This window comes from Danio rerio, chromosome 14 (assembly GCF_049306965.1).
Source record: "Danio rerio strain Tuebingen ecotype United States chromosome 14, GRCz12tu, whole genome shotgun sequence".
Classification (NCBI taxonomy): Eukaryota; Metazoa; Chordata; class Actinopteri; order Cypriniformes; family Danionidae; genus Danio; species Danio rerio.
This window is the reverse complement of record NC_133189.1, coordinates 7,116,469-7,134,547: the sequence shown is the minus strand read 5'-3', so window position 1 is coordinate 7,134,547 and position 18,079 is coordinate 7,116,469. Positions and strand designations below refer to the sequence as shown.

The 18,079-nt window shown below is 32.9% G+C and overlaps 1 protein-coding gene across 6 annotated transcripts in view; it reads right to left on the bottom strand.

Moving 5' to 3' along the window:
• Positions 1–18,079, bottom strand: part of adam19b (ADAM metallopeptidase domain 19b) — a 248,503-nt gene that overhangs the window by 192,376 nt on the left and 38,048 nt on the right. For 3 of the 6 annotated variants that reach the window (XM_694823.10, XM_068213295.1, XM_073922485.1), the window contains 10 exons: positions 16,082–16,153; positions 15,835–16,001; positions 12,651–12,735; positions 12,429–12,568; positions 10,556–10,733; positions 10,353–10,442; positions 8,831–9,026; positions 6,253–6,361; positions 5,441–5,654; positions 2,873–2,950 (listed from right to left, as the gene is read on the bottom strand). In XM_694823.10, the coding sequence (XP_699915.6) occupies positions 2,873–2,950; positions 5,441–5,654; positions 6,253–6,361; positions 8,831–9,026; positions 10,353–10,442; positions 10,556–10,733; positions 12,429–12,568; positions 12,651–12,735; positions 15,835–16,001; positions 16,082–16,153 (1,329 nt within the window). Of the gene's footprint in view, positions 1–2,872; positions 2,951–5,440; positions 5,655–5,851; positions 6,362–8,830; positions 9,027–10,352; positions 10,443–10,555; positions 10,734–12,428; positions 12,569–12,650; positions 12,736–13,297; positions 13,504–15,834; positions 16,002–16,081; positions 16,154–18,079 lie in introns of those variants that run through there. The other 3 variants (XM_073922487.1, XM_073922488.1, XR_012390178.1) reach the window with 2 other exon arrangements.

Genomic DNA, 18,079 nt, shown 5'->3' with positions numbered 1-18,079 from the left:
CAACAACAACAACATGCAGTTGAAGTCAGAATTATAAGCCCCCCTGTATATTTTTTTGTCCAATTTCTATTTAACGGATAGATTTTTTTTTCAAATAATTTCTAAACATAATAGTTTTAATAATTAGTTTCTAATAATTGATTTATTTTATCTTTGTCATGATGACAGAACATAATATTTGAGTAGATATTTTTCAAGACACTAGTATTCAGCTTAAAGTGCCATTTAAAAGCTTAACTAGGTTAATTAGGCAAATTCGGTTAATTGTGCAAGTCGTTGTATAACAGTGGTTTGTTCTGTAGACAGACATCGGACATCGGAAAAAAATATTGCTTTGGGAGGCTAATAATATTGACCTTAAAATGGTTTTATAAAAATGAAAAACTGCTTTTATTCTAGCCGAAATAAAACAAATAAGACTTTCTCTAGAAGAAAAAAATATTATATATATATATATATATATATATATATATATATATTAGGGTTGTAACGGTATGAATTTTTTACGGTATGATAATCGTCTAAAACAATACCACGGTTTGACGGTTTCGCAGTATACGGTATGTTACAAATGTTACAAAATAATAGAACAGTGAAGCAAATTTGACTTTTTCCAAATAATATATTTTCAGTTACTATAAACAACACCACTTACAATGAACAAATAAAAAAATAAGAAATAATAAATAATGTGTCAAAGTCCAAATAAAGTCCAAATAAACATGGTGCAAATCCTCAGTAAAAAAATAGATATAAATATTTACTATACTATAAATAGTTACATAACGAAACTAGATTCAATATGGAACATCCTTAGGTTTTATGTGCCAGCATGGACATGGTTGTCTGTGGATATGGATTTGGATATGGTTGTCTGCAATGCAGACAAACAGCTGCACCTTCATTTGCGTCTTTTGAAAACAGCAAGAGCAGCAGTTCGTCTTTGCGGTGTCACTGTTTTGTCATGGTTCTGTGCTGCTGTGCATGCAAAAGTACTTAGTATGAGAATTATTTCATGCAAAACTTTTTTTTTGCGTTTTATTTAGCCGTGCATAAATGTATGCCTATCTCTCATTCTGTGTTGTTCAAAAAGCTCGTTTTTGGTCCACAAACAAAAGCGAAACCTATGCTTATTGGTTGTGATATAGCGAGTTTGAACCAATCTGGGCATGGAGGAGGGACAATGCATCAATGTATTGTGTCTAGTTTGTCCGGAGACACAGTGACGAGCGTTTCTTTGTCAAATCAGCGTTGTCAAATTTTGATGACGTAACCGCACTGATTCCGGAGCCTCTGGAGCCGTGAATGTTATGTGATACAGCACTGGAAACTGCTGAAAGTGCTTCTTTATGCCAATCTTTGAATTGTATGAATCGGATCAGCGGATCAAAAGTTATTAAACATTTAAGAGCAATACTTATTTTTAGCCGCGGGCGGCTGTCTCGGTCTTTAAGGGTTAAAACCGTTGATATGCAATTGTTCATGGTATGATAATCGTGCACGTTCAAATCGTGGTAGACCGTCATACCGGTATATTGTTACAACCCTAATATATATATATATATATATATATATATATATATATATATATATATATATATATATATATATATATATATATATATATATATATATATATTTATTTAAAAAAAAATATATATATATATATATAATTATATATATATATATATATATATATATATATATATATATATATATATATATATATATATATATATAATTATATATATATATATTATAGGAAATTTTAGGAAATACTGTGGAAAAATTCCTTGCTCTGTTCAACATCATTTGTGAAATATTCAAACAAGAAAAAATAAATTCACAGGAGGGATAAGCATGACTTCAACTATGATTTCATCTACATTTTCAGTGTAAAACTATCTAAAAGAACAGATCACCCAAATGTGCAAACCTGAAAAGGGAGTAATATAAGAAAAAATTATTGATTACATAAGTTTTTTTGAAGTATTTACTCATATTTTGAATTAGATTTAGTATTTTCAGTATTCATTCAATTTTATTTTTACTGTAAACCCAAATTATAAACATGGACACAACCCACACTAGACCCACATGCATTAATGAATATTAACCTGTGTGATTGTTTTTAACTGACTGTAATTTTTTATATTTATAATACCTACTATTATAGTATTTGCTCATACATTTAATCATGTATGATGATTAACCTGCATGATTTGTAATGAAATATACAGTAAACAGAATAAACAGAATGACCCATATAATTATAAAAAAAAAGAAATTTCTCATTTCTAGGTTTTTCAGGACAACTTTTAAGCAGTAAACTTTAAAATGTTATCATTTAAAAAAAATAATAATAATTGAAGTAAATTTATATTCATTTTGCAATTATTTAGTGTCTATCTGATGTCCTAGAGGGCCCTAATGATAGTTCCCCTCTGCATTCTACATTGTAAAATCTACTCCCTTATTAAGTACTAACATCACAACCTAAAAGTGACTTGTATTCAATGGAAATGATTACGACACCAAGGTCTGTGTTAAGTTTAGCACAAAAAAAAAAAAAAAGTTTAACCCACCCAAATTTCCCCACACTTTGAAACCATATCCTCTATGAAATCATTTCCTCAACTGAAATCTTCTCATGAATTAGGCTAAATAATAGAACTGGAAAAAACCCAAACTAGAACCACATGCATTTATTAATAATAATCTGCATGACTAATTGTGAGAATGGTGAGAATTTTTGTTACTAGTATTGTTAGTGCAGGAAATTATGTAAATAAGTAGGAAATTGCAGCTCTATTATTGCCGTGTTTGTGTAAGGTTCAGTTAGATCCATGTTAAACATGCAATTTGGACTTACCCCATGGCCTTGACATTTAGTACTGCATTCATCGGCTTGCAAAAAGGATGCATCACGGCATTCTCCCTCAAAACAGATCTGCTCGAAAAGAAATTAAAGCGAATAAGTGAATAATACAATGAATTAATGATGATTAATTATTGAGCATACTATCAAAACAACTGTAATGGACAAAATCAAGACATCAAATATTGATGTTTCTTGTGCTTACAATAGTAATTACGGTGACCTTAATTACTATGCACTTACATTCAAATTAATAATTTAACCCAATGTACTTATTATTGTCATGATCACCAGCTATCACATGAACTATAATTCTGCCACCAAACTGCACTACATGTCCCATTAGTCACCTCACTCACACACCAGTTCCAGATCACCCCTGATTACGTACCAGCTGGAAGCTTTTCATGGACTGATATCCTCAAATATTTACACTTGTTTGTCGTACCTTAGTCTAGCCTTGCCGTGTTTCCTGACTCTTATTTTGTTCTTTGTTTATCCTGTTTGCTGCCTTCACAGACCACTACCTGTGACCACGACTATGCTTTTGGAATACCCACATGATACCGTTTGTTCCTGTTAACAATTGCCTGTCTGAAAACCCAGGCTTATTCTGAAAACGTACCTCTATATACATTTAAGGAGAACTCCAAATATATTGCAGGAGCATTTTTTTTTTTTTTTTTGAAGTTTTTGTTTTAGTCGTCGTGGTCAACTACTCTCTGCGTCTCAAGTCTGCCGACGTACATCATCAGCTAACAAGACAAACTAGTAACAGCGGGAAAGCCGTCCATAAAAGGGTAAGCGGTCAGCTGGTAAGCGCGAAAAGGAACGCCGTCATACCGCCCAGTAGCATTCATTTTAAAGACAAAATGCAGCCATATGTAGCTCTGACTACATTATTCGCGATCTCCAGAAACGTATATAGGGCTATGTTTTCCGAATGGGCCAATGTTGCTGTCTGACTAAGCTGTAAATAAACTGCGTTAAGACCCTCAACTCAGTTGTTAAAATTTTATACATTGGGTCATTGATTTTATTGATTATATCTTATTATGTTTTTATGTTGGATAATTTATTTGCACGTAATTACTTAATAATGGGTTCACACAAGACGTGAAGCACTGCATCACTTGCTCTGGTTTACTAGCAGGATGTTTTTCTCCCTCACATGAATTTTTCCATTTGAGTAAAATTTTTTTGTGAAGCAGATGCATGCGATTGGAGTGAATTCTGCCTGTTCGCAACAAATGTGTGACGCATTTCATGTATTTCGTGCAGTGCGGCGATAATTTGCATTGACTCACTACCGTGAACACTTATTTCCACATTTGGTGTGAACCCAGAATTTACGTTACATTTTATTTACATTAAAATCCATGTGAAATCATTTTGTTAGAGCACATTTTTATTAATTAGGGGAACAATTAATTCCAACCCAGGCTCATTCTGAAAACATAGTCAGCAGCACGATGGACGTTTCTGGAGGCCGTGAAATATGTCCCGGGAGGTAAGTATTTTTGCAGTTTTTGTTTTCGAGAATCTGCAAGAGGCCGCTGTGTGTGCTTTTTCGCATCTAAATTGTCTCTTGCGAGTGCCGCCCGTGCGGTTCTCACATAAACCCACCAGAGGCCGCTGTCGACCAACTGAATGATTGACTGAGCAACCGGCCAATCGACTGACCCACCCTCCTCCTACCCTAAACAACATCAACGGTTTACAAAAGCCCTTCAGAAAAAGAGGTCCTCGTCTGATTTTTACCACGTTTTCAGATTATACTACATTCTGACCCTTTTGTTCACTCGTTCATTTTGTTTTTTTGATTCTGTTTTTGTCTTACGTGATTTCTGGAACCACTGGACTCGAACCCGTCGTCGCTGTTGTCGCCATGGTCAACTCCTCCCTGCGTCTCAAGTTCGCAGACGTAAACAATGAGCTAACTGGACAAACTGGTTGCGGCGGGAAAGACCTCCATGCGGAGGTAAGCCGTCAGCTGGTAAGTGTCAAAAGAAACGGCATCATACCGTAATCTTCAAATAAATCTGTCTATTTGCTTATTTGTTTGGACTGGCGGTGCTTCTTTTTTTTTCCTTTTTTTTTTTAACCACGCCACTTTTCTTAACCACGCCACTTACCAATAGCTTGCTATGAGGGAATGATCCACAAAAAGAAAGCCGCACCCCCTACTTAATATTCCATTTCAGTTAAAAGTACATCAATATACTGAAATAAAAGTCTCAGCAACTTCAGGTTCACACAAATTTTAACCCACCTTTAATCCAACCTATGCCATCAACTCTGTCCATAACCTGTATCCCACCTCAAGAGCCTCAAAGGTGTTGTCAATACAATATGAGCACAACATAATTTCTTCAATTCAGTACATAGTAGTTAAGGCCCCTTAATATAAAGTGGGACCACAATTACAATTAATTATGTCTAATTACGTGCAACTAACCCACATTCTAACACTAACCATATAGTAAGCACATGTAATTAATATCTATATACTGTTTGGGGAATTTCATGGTGAATGGTGGTCTGCATTTGTCCAGTACCCACCGCATTATCTCCACATTTGGTGCCGGTAAGAACCAGGCCCGGGTCCAGGGTGTCGTTCTGGTTTTCTTTAGCATGACCGTGCGGCCACACGTGTGTCCCTCTGCACAGAATCTTCTGTTGACCGGAGCGGATGGTGGTGTCGATGGCCACGGCGTTGGACTCTAATGGTTTGCTGGCAGAGCTCTGACACTGAATCTTGCCACATTTAGCATTCCTGTTGAGACACATGAAACTGTAGAAACTTCTTTCATTCATTCATTTTCTTTTTTTGACTTAGTTCCTTTATTAATCAGGAATCACCACAGTGGAATGAACCGCCAACTTATCCAGCATATGTATTACGCAGTGGATACCCTTCCAGCTGCAACCCATCACTGAAACACCCATACACTCTCATTCACACACATACACAATATACAATTTAGCTTACGCAATTCACCTATTACACTTTATTACCCAATGTAAATGAGCAGCATGTCCTGTTGCGTAAGAAGACATTAGCAAACAAAGTCATTTTTAAAAGGTGTTTGGGCACACAAAAGTGTTCATGGAGCTTCAGATGATTACAGTTGAACCTCTGAAGTCACACTGAATGTTTTGACAAAGTTTTTGGTTGCTTTTCTGGACTATAAATGTCTCATGGAGACATGTTGTCTATGGAGGATGGGAGAGCTCCTGGATTTCATCTAAAAATGTCTTAATTTGTGTTCTGAAAATGAGCAAAGGTCTCGGGGGATTGGGATGACATGAGAGTGAGTAATTAATAACAGAATTTTCATTTTTGGGTGAACTAACCCTTGAATGCATCTCACCTTTCAGTGCATTTCCTGTAAGTGCCCATAAGGTCTTGGCCGCAGTTTCCAAACGCATCGCCTGCTTTATTTACATCAGTAAAACAAAGATCAGGAGCAGGACGAGCATCTAAGACACACACACAGAAAATGCAATTAACAAAAGAACAAGAACAGAGCCGAATAGACATATATGTTATTGTAGAATTGCACATACAATTTGTGTTTCCAAGATAAACCTTCTATTATTAATAAAACTATTATTGTATAATATATATATATATATATATATATATATATATATATATATATATATATATATATATATATATATATATATATATATATATATATATATACATATATTTATTTATGCATATATATGTATATATATATATATATATATATATATATATATATATATATATATATATATATATATATATATGTGTGTGTGTGTCTGTATGTAATGTTTTTTTTATGTTTACTTTTTTACTTTTGACGAAATAGACAATAAATGGATTGGAATACCCATCTTTATTTTCAAAGGTATGGACATTTAATTTTATTATCGAACTGTTCAAGGAACAAACATGTCAGAACCAATAATCTATTAATACGCATGTAAAATAATATAAAAACAGTAAGTAATTATTTTATTTTAAATTAAGTTCACTCCACTAAAAAGTTTGCTCAACCTAAAAATTTGCCTGATATTAAACAGCACATTATTTCAGAAAATGTCAGGAAAATTAGGACAAAACAGCCTAGGGAAGCTAAAATAATCTTGCTTGAGGAGGAAATGTTGTGCTGTTGTTGTTTTTGGTAAACCTTTCCTATATTTTCCTATATTATTTCCTATTGTTTGTTTTTAATAGACTGATTGATTATAAATTCTGCAAAAGTCTTAGGCCAACAAAGCTGGTATAGTGCTTAAGACTTTTTCACAGTACTGTATATTAGTTGTATATCATTCCAGTTTAAGGGAAATTAATAAAAAAATACTTAAAATATTCCCACAATTCTGTATTGAGTGATGTACTTGCATCTCAATCGAAACGTTTGTAAATCTGTATATCTCAGCTGGACTCAAAGGTTTTCACTGACAGCTAGTGAGAGCAGCAGATGGCATCGCATTTGGATAGTGCCATCCACGCCAAGCACAATGTCTGTTTGAAACTACAGTACATTGCAAAGGGCACTTCCTTTGGAAAACATGAAACCATGGTAGAAATAATAAAACAGCTATAATTGTTTCTTAGCCCACATTGCTCAAAATGACAGTAGAAGTGCGTAAGACTTTACCGTACTTTTACAGTTATTTAGTGCAAAAACACCCAGTAGAATACCACATACTTTTTTTACAGTTCATTACTGTAGCAAGCACTACATTGTGGGGTTTTTTACAGTAACTTACTGCACATTAGGAATTTGCTGTCTTCTAGTGTAATCAAAGTACTTAAGTACAATGTTAGACTTTCCGCAATTTTGCAGTTATTTACAGCAAAAACGACCAGTAAAATACCACAAACATTCTTTACAGCTCACTACTGTAATATGCACTGCATTGTGGGTAATTTTAAAACTTTTACAGTAACTTACTGCATATTAGGAATTTGCGGTAATCTAATGTAATCAAAGTGCTCGAGTACAATGTTAGACTTACCACAATTTTACAGTAATTTACTGCAAAAACTTGCAGTAAAATACCACAAACATTCTTTACAGTTCACTACTGTAATATGCTCTGCATTGTGGGTCATTTTAACACTTTTACAGTAACTTACTGCATATTAGGAATTTGCGGTATTCTACTGTAATCAAAGTACTTGTAACACTTTTAGACTTTGCCGCAATTTTACAGTTATTTACTGCAAAAAACACCCAGTTAAATTCTACAAACATTCTTAACAGTTCACTACTGTAGTATGCACTGCATTGTGGGTCATTTTAACACTTTTACAGTAACTTACGGCATATTAGGAATTTGCCACATTCTACTGTAATCAAAGTACTTGAGTACACTGTTAGACTTTGCCACAATTTTACAGTTATTTACTGCAAAAACTCCCAGTTAAATACCACAAACATTCACTTCTGTAGTGAAACGTTCACTACTGTAATATGCACTGCATTGTGGGTTATTTTGAAACTTTTACAGTAATTTACTGCATATTAGGAATTTGCGGTATACTACTGTAATCAAAGTACTGCTATACTGTAATTGAAGACAGTTAATGAAAAAAAACAGTCACTTGTTTGTAATTGATTAAATTCAACAGTAAGTACTAAATATAAAGGTTTTGTACTGCTAGTGTAAAATGTAAATGAATTACAGTAAAACTACAGTAGAAATTGTCATACTGTAAATTAGAATGTGGGCATTTTACCATAAAATTAAGTTGAGGTAAGGTTACTGTAAAACACATTTACAGGTAAGTTACTGTAAAGGGGCAGCTGCAGTAACTTGCTGGCAACAGTTCTGCCAGCAAGTTGCTGCAAAATTCAATAAAATGTCCAACAATGTAGTGGACTAAGGACTAGGATCCCATCTCGAAAACGGGAGTGATCTTTTAAGAAGACTTCAGCAGGCACAGACCTTTGCCCCAAAGAGAGAGGCACTGTTGTTCCAGCGTCAGACACATGCCAGTGTAACAGTATGCGCTGCCACTTGCGCAACTGCTGCCATCCATCAGGAAGAAGTTGGCAGGACAGGACTCTGATTTGCCATCGCAGTACTCGGGCAGATCACACGAGCCTGAGGGGGGACGGCACATCACTCCTGGACTCTTCAACTGCTCAAATGTTCAGAGAAAGAAAATAAAGCCAGAACTCATTTAGAGATGAAAATTTGGGAACTAAATTAACCTAAAAAGCCTAAATTGTCTAAAGCTATCGTTAACGGTAAGAGAAAGACATATAAAATGTTAAGTATGAAAGTTTATGTACAAAAAAATAGGTAACACTTTAATTTAAGGTGACATACATGCACATACTATAGTAATTACAATGAATTATGCATAATTACCACAATTACCTATACCTAACCTTTTAACCTCAACCATATGGTAACTATGTACATGTAATTAATTAATATGAATCAGTAGTTAAATGAATAGATACACTGCAACTATGTCCCCTTAAAATAAAGTGTTTACCAAAAATCATAACCCAAACGTAATTTTTGCTTTCTCCAAGAGATGGTAAACCAAGCTATACAAAATTTGGACTACTTGTTACTTTAAGCTAGGAATTGGTAAATGATGTCTGAATTTTAATGTTGTGAGCTTTTTGTCTGTGTGTGTCAATACTTTAAACATATCACCGCACTGTTATATTAATTGTTAAAAGTCACCAAAAACTGTTTACATGGTAAAAATGTTTACATTAAATATTCACAATAAACACATTTTATTTTATTTATTTTGTATTATTTTATATTTACTTATTTATTTTATATATTTTTTATTTTATTGTTTGTATTTTATATTTAATTTTATGTTAAATTTTATTTATTTTTTAATTTAATTTTATATTTTATATTTAATTTTATTATTATTTATTTTATTTTAGATTTTATTTTTAATTTAAAAAAAATTATTTAATTTTATATTTAATTGTATTATTATTATTTAATTTCTTTTTATTTTTATATTCATTTTTTTCTATTTATTTTACAAAAATTTTTAACAAAATTTTTATTTTTAGTGTTATTATTATTATTTTATATAATATAATATTTTATTTCTTGCTATTTTATTTAGTTTTTAAAATTTTTATTAAATTTAATATATGTTTTTTAATTTTATGTTACTTTTTATATTTACATTTTATTTTTATCATTATTCTATTAATGTGTATTTTTTTATTTTTTTTATTTTAGGTTTTATTTTAGTTTATATTTAATTAGTTTTTTTAATCAATTTTTATATTTTATTTAATATTTTATTCTATTTATTTTTACATTTTTTTCTAATTTTATATTTTATATTTAATTTTATATTTAATTTAATTATTATTATTTCTTTTTATTTCACTTTTTTCATTTTAATTAAAATGTTTTATTTTATTTTAATATTTTATTTTATTTTTCTTATTTTTATTTTTACACTGTGATTTACCTTGCACTCATGACAGCAGACTCCATGCGCACACTCGGCTCCGCTCTTCAATGTGCAGTTGTGGGCATTACAGCAGGGACTCGAGCACTCCTTTGTAGTACAGGAAACAGAAAAGGAAAATGTGAGTGTAAATCGGAATCAATCGGAATAACAGCATGGGAGAAAAAACGAGCCGGGAGGAAGCAATGAAACTCTCTCCTGACCTCCACCTCTCCACAATCACACTCTTCTCCTTCCTCCAGGTATCCGTTTCCACATCGCTGCCCGCCGTACATGACCCTGGTGTTGGGAGGGTTGAACAAACACTTCCCCCCGCCGGAGCTCAGGTAGCGTTTCAGCTCATTCTGATTGCAGGAGTTAAAGACGCGAGGGAACGGAGCCCTGAACAACATCAATGAAAATTTAGCTTTGAGAGTCTGTAGCATTGGCAGGCCACTTTAATTTTTAATCCTTATTCTACTGTTTATTCTCACGCTAATAGTACTTAATCTTAGCCACTAGTTTCTAAGAGTCAGTGTCTCAAGACTGTCAAGACATGTTTAGCGGTCATCAGATCTTTAATGCTTTAATGTTTTTTAATATTTTGATTTTAAAAAAAGCATATGTACATTTATATGTATTTACGGATGTATTATATCATCTTTGCATAAAAAACTGTAATGTAGTGTCTATGGGGGCAGGACAGTATTTTTTTTTTCAGTTTTGAAAAAGTCCTGATAAGGCCATAGTTGAGTTTTTCTTTTATTACTTCAGCAAACAGGATTGTAAAAACAATATTTGTTGTACTCTCCCATTCACTGCGCTGTAAGTTTACCCAATATAGAATTAAAGTAAATTACATTTTAAAAATAAATTAATAATATATATATATATATATATATATATATATATATATATATATATATATATATATATATATATATATATATATATATATATATATATATATATATATATATATATATAATAAAAATGTAATTAATTAGAAAATATAAAATTAAATTTAAATTTGAAAATAAATTAAATTAAACATAAAACTAAATAAAAATATATAAAATCAAATATAAAATAAATAAAATAATAAAATTAAATATAATAAATAAAAAATAATGACAATAATAATAATAAAAATGTAATTAAATAAAGAATAAAACATTGAAAGTAAATTAAATAAAAAATTATATATTGAAAATAAAATAATTTATTAATTAAATTAAAATTAAAATTTTAAAATGTAATTAAAAATGAAAAGAAAATATAAAAGAAAAGAAATAAAATAATAATAATAATAAAATTAAATATAAAATATATAATTAAATTTACAGTTAAAAATAAATTAAATTAAACATAAAATTAAATAAAAAATATATATAAAAACAATTTTTAAATAAATAAAAATAATTAAATTAATAAATACAAAAATAATGACAATAATATTAATAAAAATGTAATTAAATATAGAATAAAATTAAATAAAAAAATAAGGTTTGAGACTCCTGATCTAAAAGACATTTGTAGTACTACTAACTCTCTTTCGCCTTAGTCCCTGATTTATCAAGGGTCGTCAGAGCAGAAAGAACCACCAATTACTTTGGCATATGTTTTTTAGCTACAACCCAGCAACTCATAAGCCCCCAAAGCTCGAAGACACTAGTACTAGTAATATGAAAAATAATGCTTGCCATAATGTCACATGGGCGACACAGTGACTCAGTGGTTAGCACTGTCACCTTACAGCAAGAAGGTCACTAGTTCGAGTCCCGGCTGGGCCAGTTGGCATTTCTGTGTGGAGTTTGCATGTTCTCCCAGTGTTGGCGTGGGTTTCCTCCGGGTGCTCCGGTTTCCCCCACAAGTCCAAAGACATGCGCTATAGGTGAATTGAATAAGCTAAATTGGCCGTAGTGTGTGAATTATTGTGTACAGTTGTTTCGCCAGCTGGAAGGGCATCCACTGTGTAAAACATATGCTGGATAAGTTGGCGGTTCGTTCCGCTGTTGTGACCCCTGATGAATAAAGGAATTACGCCGAATGAAAATGAATGAATGAATAATGTCACATGTAGTTTGTGGTTCTCACCCTGTGGCAGCAGCCATAATGCAGCCTCCATCCTCTGCTTGAGCTCGACAGCAACCTGGACTATCATGGCTCATACCAAAGTTATGCCCCAACTCATGAGCCATGGTGGCAGCGATGCCCACAGCACTGTTAGAGTGGTCCTGCAGAAAGAGAGAGAGAGTTGTGGTTTCAACAAATGAAAACTCTTGGCAATAAAAGACAAAAGAATGAAGGTAAAGTTACCGAATTGACTCCACCAGACTGGTATTCAGAACACATGGCTTTAAGAGGCGCCAGACCAATGATGGTGCCATGAAAGGACACACCGCTATAAACACAAAAAAATCAACTATTTAAATACCAATACACTGTGGCGAAACCAATCCACTGACTAGATGAACAGACACTGACATATTTAAAGGTCCCATGAATGTTTTTTAGATATTATTAGCAGTATTGTTAGTTTTTAGGTTGCTCCTGCACACCAAAACAGTGACAAAATTTGCGTTTAAAAGATATAAAACTGAAATAAACATGCAAAGCTTGTAGTTTGGATCAATGGTTTTAGTCATGTCACCTCTTACGTTAGCTTCACATTAAATTATCTGACCAATCAAATGCTCTCTAATGTCTGACATGCCCCGCCCACTTCATGACGATTCTCATTTGATGCGCTTGAGTTCAACCAATCGCACTCTCAACCGCTATTGGCTGTTTTTTTAACAAGGGGAGGAGCTACACTATGCCACACCCACTCTTCTTATTTTAGTTGCGATTACGTCAAACATCCAATAAAAATGCACATTTCATGTGCATATTATCATTATCAATGAAAGCACTTCATGTGACCTTGAAGGGACGGTTCATCCCAAAATTAAAATGTTATTTACTTCTCTTCATGTCATTCCAAAACCGTATTACAGTATTTAATTTTATCTGAAACTGAAAAGGAAATAAAACTTTTAAATACATGTTTTAAATAAAACAGTGTTTTAAGTACTCACAATAAAATGTATCTTTCTTTTCCATGTTAAAAAAGCAGATTTTGTCTCTTCCGTCTGAGATGAACAGAAAACAGTTTCTATTTCTGCGATGCTGCAACCAAACGACAGTTTAAACTACTATGACAATGATCACCTCAGGTACTGATTATGTGCTTTATTCCCTTGTTACCAGTGATACCAAATGTTACCAGTGTAAGTTTAAACACCATTTTGCATGACATTTGCTACCATACTGAAAGCAGCCACATATATTTATATACGTTAGTTATAAATAAGTTATATAGGATAGTTATAAAGTTAAAGTTGTCCAGTTGGTTAGAAGTGCAGTTCACTATTCTGGCCTTCTGAATGGTTGGTATAGAAATAATTCTGTTGTGTCGTGTCTGGTGCAGACAGTCAAATTGCTTGTTGCTGGAATGCTGTTACGTTGGTATGAAAGCCTGTTTGAATTCAATTCAATTCAATTTAATTCACCTTTATTTGTATAGCGCTCTTACAATGTAGATTGTGTCAAAGCAGCTTCACATAAAAGGCCATAGTAAATTGAACAGTGTCAGTTCAGTTTTCAGAGCTTAGGTTCAGTTCAGTTTAGCTCAGTTCAGTGTGGTTTAAAAATCACTACCGAGAGTCCTAATACTAAAGAGCAAATTCATTGATGTGTAGCTCTACCGATCCCAAACCATGCAGGCTAGAGGCGACAGCGGAGAGGGAACAAAAAAAACTTTTTTGTTTTTGCGAAAATGAAGAAAAAAAAAACCTTGAGAGAAACCAGACTCAGCTGGGCACGACCATTTTAATTTCTCTGCTTTTGAAAATTGCGAGATAAAATCAGAATTGCAAGTTTTTTTTTTATCTCAGAAATCTGACCTTAGCTCATTAGACAGAATTATGACTTTTAATCTCAGAACTCTGACTTTTTGTACTGCAACTTTTTTTTTAGAATCTGAACTTATATCTTAGAATTGCAACTTTTTATCTCAAAATTGCAAGTTATAAGAATTAGGTCAGAATTCTGAATACTTTTTATGTTTATAAAAATTTGTGAATTCATATCTCAGAATTCAGACTTTATAAATCGCAACTGTCACTTAATGGGGTATATGCCGAAGCATGCTAATAGGACTTTTAATTTGCCAGTAAACTGGGTTAAGCGCTTCCGGCGAATTGAATGCCAATGCAAAATCCAGTGCGTTTAAGGTCTGTTTTCTTTAAAAATCAGCGATCTCCACTAGCTGAGTGATTTCCAATTTAAAGTGGGTCTCAGATTGTACAAGAAGCACTGGATTAAATTACATTTCCCCCGCCATGTCTTTATAATATGAGCATTTATTTTACCCCAGTATATTCAATGGAGCTTCTGCGTTAGCCTGCCGATTCTGATGAGCACTTGCGAGTAAACAGCTTTTTGTCTCGTTTTTCGCTTGAGCAACTAAATAAATGCAAACGTTTATTTAACTGAATGTATTTTAATGAAATTACAACATCGAAGCTGTATAAGGAACCGTATAAAATGGAAAAAAGTTCACAATAACAGGTCACCGGAAGTGTATCAGCATGGGAACGGCACTAGCTCGGCATATACCCTATTTCATCGAATTGCAAAATACAAATGTCAGAATTCTGAATTCTTTTTATCTCAGTATCATGACTTTATTTCTTAAATTGTGATTTATATTTAACACTTCTGACTTTATATCTAACAATTCTGACTTATATATTTTTGAGGTTTTTATATCACAATTTTGCATTAGTGTCATGCAATTCTGAGGGAAAAAAAAACAATATAACCTTTTTTTAATGCTTTAATCAGTGGTGGAAACATACACTTCCATACACTGGATGATATTAGAACACATCATATAACATTACACTTATCTGGATTACTAAGAATGGAGTATTTTTATATACATTTTCTATCATTATATTTAAAATTATTATTATTTTTTGTAATTCAAAAGCCCATTCACTGGCTACATATTTTACAAAACTTATTCTTTTGCTTTCAAAATGAGGAAATACGAGGTCTGGATTTCTGTTCAAAATGAGAAAAGAAAATAATGCCAGCTTCAAATAAAGCCACAATAACCACATGACGTTGCCAAAACCGCAACATTGAAACAGTTTTAATCCCTACTCAAAACTAATACAAAGCAAGATTAATATGGGTATGTGATGGCTTGTGAATACAGTAGGGGAAATAAGTATTGAACACATCATGTTTTTTTCCTAGGAATAATATTTTTGAAGAAGATGTTTACACCCCTGTCTGTGTTTTGGATCATTGTCTTGATGAAATGTCCACCAACATCCGGTGAAAATTTCAAGTCATCAGCACCTTTATAAATATACTTTCTGAGAAAAATGGTGACACGTTCAATACTTATTTCCCCCACTGTGTGTTGTGAGGGGTGATTGAGACTGACGTTACTAGCTGAGCATTGTCATTGGGCAGCTGTGGCAGCTGTTTCCTCCTCCAGGACAGGAAAGCACCAAGGGTGCTGTAGGGGTTGTCCGTCACATTGATCTTGTCTTGATCATTCCAGATTTCCAAGCGGATCAGAGCCACACGGATCTTCAATGATTTATAATACTGGCGACACAAAAAAAAATCAGATACGAGTTCATTTGTGGGTGTGTGATGAAAAGCTGCGTTTAATAGTGCGACCTCACCTTATCCACAAAGTTAGCCGCTTCAAGAAGCTTTGCTTTAGTCTTTTCAAGGTCTCGATTGTGGTTCACAAACTAAAAAAGAAAGAGAGACATTATTAGAACGCATCATTCTGTGTTAAACAGGATGCAGCATTGCAATGAAATAGAAGTTATTTAAACTAGAATGAAAAAGAATAACCTACAATAAGACATCGAATTTTACTTTCTTTCATAGTATAATTTACACTGATTTTACATTAAAGTTACTCTAGTTATTCAGAGAAAAGCAATGAATAATTATCATTTGTTTGTTTAACAATAAGGGGTCTATTTTAGCGACCAAGGCGCAAAGTCAAAAGCATTAAGGGCGTGTCCGAATCTACTTTTGCTATTTTAAGGACGGAAAAATACGCTCCGTGCCCGGCGCATGGTCTAACAGGATTGTGCTCATTCTCTTAATGAGTTATGGGTGTGTTTTGAACATAACGTGCATTAAACCAAATGAGAGTCTCATCTCCCATTTTCTTTAAGAGTCATTTGCATCCCACCATGGCGCGTTTGCTATTTACATGGCAACTTTGTAAGTGGAAAAGTGCTTCTCTAGTGAGAAAACAGTTAAACAGACCATCTGCAGTGTGAGGATAAAGAATGAGCCTCCTCTATTTGGCCTCTTTACTTTACTTTTACTCTTTACTTTACTCCATTACTTTCCTGGATAAGTAAACGGTTTTGTACACACTCCACTGAAGACATCCATTACATAATTATTATGGTTTGTTAAGCGCAAAGATTTTTTAAAAAACTATTTCTAAATTCATTTCTAATTTCCAGCGAATTAATAAATGAAAAATAATAACGAAGTGTGGTCAAAAATCTGAGTTATATCCAAACGCACATCCTGTTCTCATGCCCAATATGGTGATGCAGAACCCGACAGGTGGACAAATCTAAGCTTGTTTTTAGTAAAACAAATATAAATATGCATATAATAAACAACAATAATAATAATAATAATAATAATAATAATAATAATAATAATGACATTATACAAATGCAAATTGTCATGAATAAATGCGCCTTTTTCCTTTTTTTATTTTTATTTTTTTTACAAATTTTTACCATTGATTGACCATGGTCATTTTTTATATATGAATGCCTCAAACAAATGTCTTCAGCCCTTAAACTCTGTTTATTATAGTGCCCTGAGGTTTGTTATAGGCTGTCGTAGACTAACTCACCATTGTTAACTGTATGCGAAAGCTGAGTGGCCTTCTCTAAGTGTAAGAAGGTACACCCACTGGATGACTCTGGTTTACAAGGCTTGTTTTAGTCTGGAGCTTTTATACTCAAGTTCCCTTCTTCATAGGTCAAGTATGTGCTATACGTTCAAGTAAAATGTATCATATGTCTGTTCGAACTCTGGCTCGAACTAAAATAGGGAAGCGAGCCTTTAGTCATTCTGCCCCCTTATCCTGGAATACTCGTCAGTCTGAACTAAAAATGTCTGAGCTCATTCAGATTAAATCATTTTTATCCTTTATAAGAACAACAGTCCATTTCTCAATGTACAGTTGAAGTCAGAATTATTCGCCCCCCTGTTTATTTTTTTCACTAATTTCTATTTAACGGAGTGAAGATTTGTTCAACACATTTCTAAACATAATAGTTTTAATAACTCATTTCTAATAACTGATTTATTTTATCATTACTATGATGACAGGAAATAATATTTGACTAGATATTTTTCAAGACACTTCTATACAGCTTAAAGTGACATTTAAAGGCTTAACTAAGGTAATTAGGTTAACTAGGCAGGATAGGGTAATTATGCAAGTTATTGTATAACGATGGTCTGTAGACTATTGAAAATACATAGCTAAAAGGGGCTAATAATTTTGTCCTTAAAATGGTGCTTAAAAAATTAAAATATGCTTTTATTCTAGCCGAAATAAAACAAATAAAACTTTCTCCTGAAAAAAAAAATATTATCAGACATACTGTGAAAATTTCCTTGCTCTG